Source organism: Manis javanica, chromosome 4 (assembly GCF_040802235.1).
Source record: "Manis javanica isolate MJ-LG chromosome 4, MJ_LKY, whole genome shotgun sequence".
Taxonomy (NCBI): Eukaryota; Metazoa; Chordata; class Mammalia; order Pholidota; family Manidae; genus Manis; species Manis javanica.
The window spans coordinates 62,934,077-62,942,940 of record NC_133159.1 but is presented as its reverse complement, the minus strand read 5'-3'; the positions used below and the strand labels follow the sequence as shown (position 1 = coordinate 62,942,940).

At 44.1% G+C, this 8,864-nt stretch overlaps 1 protein-coding gene across 3 annotated transcripts in view; it reads left to right on the top strand.

The window, feature by feature from the left end:
• The first annotated feature begins 1,012 nt into the window (after nt 1-1,012).
• Nucleotides 1,013-8,864, top strand: part of SLC44A5 (solute carrier family 44 member 5) — a 359,314-nt gene continuing 351,462 nt past the window's right edge. The window contains exon 1 of one of the 3 annotated variants that reach the window (XM_073234136.1): nt 1,013-1,434. In XM_073234136.1, the coding sequence (XP_073090237.1) occupies nt 1,401-1,434 (34 nt within the window). In that variant the 5' untranslated portion in view covers nt 1,013-1,400. Of the gene's footprint in view, nt 1,435-5,085; nt 6,165-8,864 lie in introns of those variants that run through there. The other 2 variants (XM_037024393.2, XM_073234137.1) reach the window with 2 other exon arrangements.

Here is an 8,864-nt window from a genome sequence, read left to right as displayed (position 1 = left end):
TTAGGAATGTAGGAGGAGGAAAGAAGTGTTAGTAAGGTCTCAATGAATTAGAAAGTGGGTTTAAGGGACAAGAAAAAAAGATTTTGCATCCTTCCGCCACAGGTAATCCCCTTCCCACCCTACCCCTTCGGCCATTCTTTTAAAGCTCGGTTACTGCTTTCACAGTCTCAGAAGTGTCTTGAACTTTTGCATGCCCTTTGATCCTGGGACACTGGTGAGATTGTGTCCTCCGATCATCAGCACGCGAGAGGAGGACAGTTCCTCCAGGAAAATAAAAACGCCCCAAGGCCCCAGTCAGAGCGAAAAAGAACGCTGGAACAAAGTTTCTACTGGAGGCCAAGAAATCCCTCCTCCCCCTCCCGATTCCTGTAACCTGCGAGAGCGTGGGCTTTCTTTCCCCTTTTCCTATAGCCCCAGAGAAGTGTCCAGAGTCCTCACTATTAAGAGGTTTAGGGCCTGAGCTAGGTCGTTCTTCCAAGTGCCTGGCGGTAGGCTGCCTCTAGAATGTCTCTCCTCTCCACCAGCCTTCACTTTTCCCTTTACCTTCTCGGTTCAGGAGGCGCCGAGGCATCTGCTCTCCCCTTCTACCCCGGGGCTCATGGCCCGTTTGGAACTCGGGCTCGGTGCTCCGGAGGAGGCTTTCTGGGGAGGACGGCGGCAGGGCCGGGTCTCCAGTGCCAGTGTCCATTCTCTTGCAGTTGGCCAGAGTTGTTGGCCTATGGAGACGGGTGCCTTTCCCGGGCCCACCCCACGTCTCGCAACGCGTCCTGCCGCCTAGGAGGGGGGCCTCGGAGGCCCGGAGGCAGGCAGGCGGGCAGAATGCGGGCTCCACCAGAGCCGGGCTGCCTGGCTTTGTACTTCCCGGCCCCAGACAGCCGCGCGCTCCCCGCTTCACCCGGCAGCCCCCCGCCGCCGCCGCCTTCCCTAGCGGCGGCTGCAGGATGACGGCGCCGTCTCTGGTTGGACTGTAGCTGCGGCTCAGACGGGACACCAGGGTGGGAGAGTGGGGAGGGAGGGGGTGGGAAGCGGGAGGTCAGCGCGGGGAGGGCGCTCCGGGGACCCGGCGCTGCCCCCTCCAGCAGCAGGAGCTGCACAGCAGCACCACAGCCGCCGCGGCAGCCACAGTGGCCACAGCAGCGCGAGCGCGAGGCTCGCGGCTCAGCGCGGCGGAGAGCGGAGAGCGGAGAGCGGAGGGGCGGCGACGCCAGCCCCAGCCGAGCCGAGCCGAGCCGAGCGCGCAGCCGGGCCGCCGCCGCCGCCGCCGCCTCGCAGATGCCATCACAGCAACAAAGAGCTCGCTGAGCTGAGAGCCGCGGCGAAAGCTCGCCTGGACGCCACCGCGGAGCCCGGGGCAGCGGCAGGAAGCGCGTGGGGACCTCGGGGAGGGGAGGGGGCAGAAGATGGCTCAGAAGAGAAAGCCCCCCAGCAGCAAGGGTGAGTTCCGCTCCTTTCCCACCTCGTCCCCTCCCTCCCATCCGGGCCGCCCCTCGGACCGGCCTGTTTACGTTTAGGCTCCGCCAGGTGGAAGGCTGCTTGCCCAGGAAGAGTTTGCCTTCTCCAGGCGGTGAGGGGACCTCAGGATTGCTGCACCTGCGTTTGCCTCAGGGGACACTCTGCCAGGAGTTTGTCCCCTTTTTATAACCTGGCGAAACCTGGAGACTCTCTCATCCTACCCCTTTCCTACTCTGTGAGCTTGGGTATCTGTTGCACCCTTGCCTACCTCAGGGCAGCGGGGAGAGAAGCGACTCTTGGCTCCTAGTGTCTCATCCTTCTCGAAATTAGTCGTGGTCTCTTCTATTCACTCCTCCCAATCTCCCCCCTCCCTCCATCCCTTCATCTCTAGAGTGACAAGTTCTGCATCCACTTTCCCAACCCCCATCCTCAGGAGGAGATAGGAGATGTTTGGCCATGCTTTTCTCCGATAATGATGGGGACTGACTATGTCTGCAGGCTATCTGTCCCTTCCCGACCTGCCCAGGCGGGCAGTGACTCTGTCGAGCTGTCTCCCCTGTTGCTCCTTTGGTACCAGGGCTTCCTAAGTTACAAAGTTCAGGGAAGGAGAAGTGGTGGCTGGGAGGACAAGGAAGAGCTTGTTGCTGGGGTAACATGAGGCACCCTGTTGTGGTCCAGGACTGGATCCGGGAGTCTCCTGGCTGGCGTCCCGCTGGGGAGGTCTCGCGGAGCAAGGGGTGCGGGAAACAGGCGCACCGGCCTCTGGCCACCTGCAGCGCTGACTCGTAGAGGTCGCAGTTTGCCCCTGCTTTCGCTGGGGCAGTGGCCGAGAGGTGTCTGCAGCGCTGCGGAGACGTGGAAGTCGGCTCGGCAGCATGCGCTGGGAGGACAGCTGTGGGAGGTTGGAGAGTGGGGTTGGGGGGACCTGAGCTTGGTGGAAGGGGCGGTGTTTGAAGTTGGGTTTCCCCCCAATGGGCCTGAGGCCCGGGGAGGCGGAGACTTACTGCGTCGTAGTGTTATATAAAATAGGACCACGACTTTGAGATGGGAAGGGGCGTGTTATTGAATATATTGGCTTGATTTACAGCAGAGCGCTCTGATTTGGCGAGCTTCTTGCTTTTTCTCCCCAAGTCTTGCTTGTAGGAGCTTAGCTCCACTCTAGAGGTCATCAGGGGGACACAACTTATCTTGGTGCTTCAGCTTGCTTTTTAATTGCTCCTGAGTACTCAAATCACTTATTGGGAGGGGTGTAAAAACCATGATCCTTAATCTTTTGGAAGACGTTACTACAAAACACCCAGCATCTTCTATTTGAACCTGTAATATATGCATAACTATTCTTTTATAGTGTAGTTCCTTAAAAGTATTACAGCTCTTGTAAAATATTACAGCCTCTTACAGAAGAGGCCTTAAACCCCTTTTTCCCCCTCCTAGTGAATTAGTACATATTTATAGTGGTAAACCATTAAGCAAAGAATGAAAAATATATTCATCAACAGTTTCCTTACCATAATATCAAAGAATTAGTCTAAACCCAGATTGACAAGGTGCATTAGCTGCACTTATGGTTTGCTCCTTTTTTATAGAACAATATGGCACCATGAGCAAAACAGAGGGATTGTTTTTCAGCACTGCTGATGTGGCTATCTGTTGACAAGAGTACATTTCATACCCACCCCAAACCTTGCAGATTGTAAATGGTCCATGAAGAGTGGAAAAAATTTTACAGTTTTACAGTACATGCTTGTTGGAGACAATCTTATCCTTGAAATTTATCTTGTCAGCAGCACAAAAAGATGCAAACAAGATCAAATTAACGAGAAAAGAACTAATATATGATTTGATGGAAAAGACACATCCTTTTTACTCCACCCAAAAAAACGCCAAGAAGTTTTTGTTATGGATGCCAAGATAGGATTGTGTATATTTCCTTAAATTTAATTTTATAGTGAAATAATTGAAGAATAGAGGTTAATAGAGTTTTGTCACTAAAGTGTTAACTGTTCCTCTGGAAAAATTCATGATCAAGTTTTCCTAGAATATGTGGTCTCTGGTCTCAAGAAATTTCATTGTATGTAGTTCTTTAAAAATAAGGTTTTCTCATACTACATGTTTTTCTTGAAGTTGCTCTTACTGTGTGTTTTTTTCTCTCTAATATTGAGTTTATTACTGTTAACAAGTTTAATGTTTCTTAGAATGAAAGATACATTAAAAAAATTTGTGATGTTTCAGTATAGCAGGATTAGTGGTGATATCTTATAGATAACACAAGCAAACCCAGGAAGTTGTAATCCATTGACGTGCCTCAATTTTGCCTTTTAAGAGGAGAGCTCTATAAAAACATCTGACTGCAGGCTTGCTGAACTGTTCTCAGACATCTGCTTTTAAGCTACAACCGACTAAGCAGGGAATACCTGGTAGAAAACCAAATTGCTAAATTGCTAAGCTCTTTTTTCTTTTTTGGGGGTTGGGGGAGGTTGCTGGGGTGAACTTTGCTGGATAATAAACTACAGGTTTAGCAATATTCCATGCTGTGTTGGTTATCTTCTTACTGCTTCTCTGCTTAGCTACACTGCATGTGGGGAGAGATCATTCGCCGGAGCATGTGACAGGCAAGTTGCTCATTGGCTTCTGAAGTCCTAGCAATAGATGCTACATATCTAGAAGAGTTGGCAGAAGGGAAATGCAGTTCCTTAACTCAACAGAAGAATAAGATGAATTGGCAGTATTTATAAACGGATAGTAGCATTCATTTGTGACATCTCATCAAATGCACAGCTTTTCAAAAACGCAAATGGAATATTTATCAGTGCAGCATTTATAAATTTTTAGTGGAAAAATGCTGTAATCCATGATCAACAAAAGTCTTATAAACATGTTAGTTACAGTGATATGAACATACACACACACCCCACCCTGCTTTTTCAACATTATTACAAGAAATTCCTATTCAATTACTTAAGTTTAAAGGTTAAGTTATGCTTGGATTCATCTATTCATACATTCATTCAGCATATATTTACGGAACACTGAATATGTAGCAGGTTCTGTGCAAAGCACTAGTTATGCAGTGATGAAAATGAGAGACAAGAGTACATTAGGAGAGACCGGGAAAGAGCAGTTACACAAATGCATGAATGAAAACATTTCACAGTGATGAATACCATGAAGAAAAATAGGATGGTTGTGGTTGTGGGCTTACTTTAGAATACCTGATGACATGACATTTAAGCTGGGAACCAAATGATGAAGAGTAATTTGCATACCAAGAATGATAACATAGCACTACAGGCCTTAAGGTAGGAATGAGGTTGCAGCTTGGCAAGTTCAAGTGCAGAAGGAAGGCCAGTGTGCCTGGAGTGTAGTATACAGAGGAAGGTAGGGAGAGGCCAGATCATTTTGACCCTAATCAGGAATGGAGATTTTATTTTAAGTTAAGTGGGAAACCAATTGAATGCTCATTTAATGTTCAGGGTTATGTTCCTGTCCTTGAGGATGATATCAGGGAGAATAGTTTTCCTACCTCAGTTCCCTTGGCCAAGTAAAGCTACCCAATGGACTTCAAGTTCCAAAAGGTCTAATAATACTCATATATCCCCTCTTATTATTCACCAAAATACAATGTTTTGGGCTGAGATGTTGATAGCATTTCTAGGAATCTCTGCTTAAAAAACAATTCTAAAGAGAATGAGGACTAAGTCAACATTTTAACAAAGCTTATCAGGTTAGTCATCCATCTAGCAATCCTCTTAAAGCAGGTAAGTCTTAGGAAAAGCATATTATAATGTTAGAAGGCAGGATTATAAAGAGTCTGGAACATGACTGTGCAGTTGGCAGAATGTGGAAGGCAGCACGAGGGGCTCCTAGGTAATGGAAAGGTCTCCATGAAAGAAGAGTGATGCTGGGAAAGGAGACATGGAAAACCTTTACGACAACATCAGCCAATTTGTGATGTTGGCAAAAGAAGCAGAATCCTCATGTGAGAGGTTTCCAAGAGAAGCACTCTAATTCAAGCAAAAAGGAAATTCAGATCAGGGTAGCTTTATGTTTTTGGCTGATCTTTGGAAGCATTTATAACAATAAAAGCATATAGGCTTTGGAAAGATATCTTTGATTTTACTTAATAATTACTAAGTGGTTCTTATGGATTATAGATCTCACAGATGAAAATAGCATGAAAGAATCCATGATAAAACCTGACATTTGTTGAAGGTGGCTGCTTGACAGCCAGTTAGCAGAGAAATTATGCTCTTTGGTCTCTGATTTTACTGTGGAGATGTTGCAGGGGAAATGGGGTCTGTTGGCTGATTTTCTGTCTCCAAAGCATTTGTGACTAGAAGATGCCATGATATTTAGGGAAGATACAAGTAATAATTACTTTAAAACTCCCCACTGCCTTCTCCCTTCTTCCAAGCTGTCTACTTCTTTGATGAAGATTAATAATGAAGACACTAAGCATTTTTGTAGCTTCAGAACTTTGTTTAGTCCCTTCTTCCTCTTTCTTTATATTATAAGTCTCTCTTCTGAGACCAGCAAGGCTGATAATACCTCAGGGATTAGGTAACTAAGAATGGACCTGGCTCTTAGTGATGATGTAACACAGTGTCTTTATGACATCAGCTTTTCTTCATAGTATTGAGAGTTGCAGTGTGTTAGAGGAGGAAGGAAGCCTCAGTGTTTATAGAGCTTTTGGAGGAATGATACAGTAAGAGGTGAGTGATGCTGCCAGATATGAATAGTCTATGTCGAGTTTATTATTCTTAAATACATGTTCTATATAAGCCAAAATATATATTATGATTCTTATTTATATTTCATATATATGTATAATTTGAATTTATCTATCATTTTGAGTTTGGTTGGATTGACTATGCATTAAGACATACTCTATATAAGTTTATATATATATTATATATATAAGTAATATTGATATATATAAAATAGAGTTTATCTCCCAACTTACATTCAGACCTCACTCTTAATACATGTGAATATTATCTGCATTTTACATATGAGGAAATTGAGATACAAAGATATTACATGCTTTCTTGAGGACGGGGCATAATCAAGCACTGTGACTCTTTTTCCTTGTCTACATCCAGTATTTTAATATCATTTCACTTTCCTCAGGGTTTATCAAGTCTAACATGGAAAAAGGTAGATCATCAATTTTTTTTCCCCACTGATCAAGAGGATGATATATCTTCTTACACTTTTCTCAGAAGTGTCACAATTTTGTTTGTGATCCACTTTTAAAATTAGAAAACATGTCTTCACAGAAAGCAGACTAACTGCTTGCTCACAGATCTTAAGGTGACATTGTATAGAGGTTTAGGGCTCTCCAGAGATGGGAGGTACAACAACAAGGTGAACAAACATTCTCGTTCTCTCAAGTGGTATGAGCAGGAAAAGATGCATCTGAGTCAACTCAGGGGGATGGAGATATTTTGCCATGCATGGGGTAAGCCATTTGACGGCTGTGATATCCAGCCTTCAAGACGGTCTCAATGTCCTTTGCCTTCTGGTATTCATGCCCTTGCCTACTCCCCTCCACCCTGAATCTGGGCTAACCTATGTGACCAGTAGGGTACAGTAGGAGGCTCTGTTGTACATAAAGGCATTGAGGCCCCCATCTTGCTTTTGGGTATCCTCTGCTCTTATATTATTTATTTTTGGGAAAACCGGCTGCCAAACAATCCTGTGGAGAAGGACCATGTTTGCCAGACATGTGAATGGTCTGCCTTGGAAACAGATCTTCCAGCCCATTTAAGCCTTAAGTTGTCTGTAGCCTTAACTAATATCCAACTGAACTTCATGAGAAACACTAACTCAGAACTGCCCAATAAAACTGCCTATGGATTCCTTTATTGGAGAAATTATGAGATAATAGTTATTGTTATCTTAAGCCACTAAATTTTGGGATAATTTATTACACAGTATTAGATAATTTAAAAAAAACACCTGTGGTTCGTTATTTTGTTATATTTGTCTTGGGCGATAGGGACCCTTCCATTGGTGTGTAGATATTAGTGGAGACATTGTATGTGTGAAAAATAATATTTTTTAAACCTTTCACTAAAATGGGATTAATTTGCTTATGTATACAGTTACTCTAGTGTTTCCCTGGTGTCCTAACTGCCACTTCCAGACTCCTGAGAATAAAAGGAACACTAACTCACAGTCTTCATTATTAGTCTCAGCATTGGCCTTGAATTTTAGGCCTCTTTCCTACTTTAGTGAATTGGGCTGAAAACTTGCAGTTCTCTTTTTGTATTTATCTTCAATTCCTTTTAGCTGCCTGTTTCCTCCACTTTATTGGTCTTCATTTCTGGCCCCTTTGATTCACTTAGTTTAGAAGGTACCTTCCAACTAGAAGCTCCATTGAACTAAAAATCAGAGTGATAAAGAAGATATAGAAGTCCTCAAGTCCCCCAACAGTCTAAGACTTCACAGGCCCCAAAACTGCAAAGACAAAACATAATCCCATAAAACCTAAAGTCTTCCAATAAAATCCAACCCAACTATACTTATCTACCCTTTGCTGCCAAAGACTCTCTTCCCCCTCCCAGCTAAACCAGTGCTTTGATGTATATACCAGGAGACTGAGAAGGAGAATAAAGAAAAAAAGGAGAAGACAGCTATCCCTTCTACTTAATGGTGGGCTAATAGCCCACCTTATTTTGCTTACTCATTCACTCATTCGTTTGAAAAATATTGAGTGCTTATTTTATGCTAGGCAGTAGTCTAAGGGAGTTAGAGAACAAAATGGGCCTTTGTGAGGTCAATGAATAATAAATATACTAAATAACTTATTGATATTGAAAATTAAAAAGTGCCATGAGAAAAAGAAAAAAAATCAGGTAAGGGGGATTTGGAGCACTGGTGATGGGATGATGGGAGTGAGTGAGCTGTAATATTCATCAGATGGTTAGGCTAGACCTAACTGAAAAGGTAATACTGAAGGAGTTGAAGTGGTTATTCATAGAAAGGGAAGAACCTTCTAGTAAGAGAGAAAAATCTGTGCAAAGACCCTAGGGTGGGAGTATATACCTGGCATGTTTGATAGACATAAAGGAGATTGAGTGGAATTAGTAAGGAGAAAAGAAATAGGAAAGGAGGTCAAAAGATAATGGAAGGCTTGATCATGTCTGGCCCTTTAGAACATTTTAAGGACATTGGCTAATCCTGAGTGAAACAGGGCACCATTGCAGGCTTTGAACATAAGAGTAATATGATACAACTTATATTTTAAAAGAATTTTTGTGGCTGTTGTGTTGAAAATATCCTTTTAGGGGCAAGGAGAGAAGCTGGAAGAACAGTAAGGAGACTTTTGCAGTATTTCAGTTGAGCGATGACAGTGGCATCTGTTAGGATGGTACCATAGTACTGGGACATGAGAAATGGAAGGATAC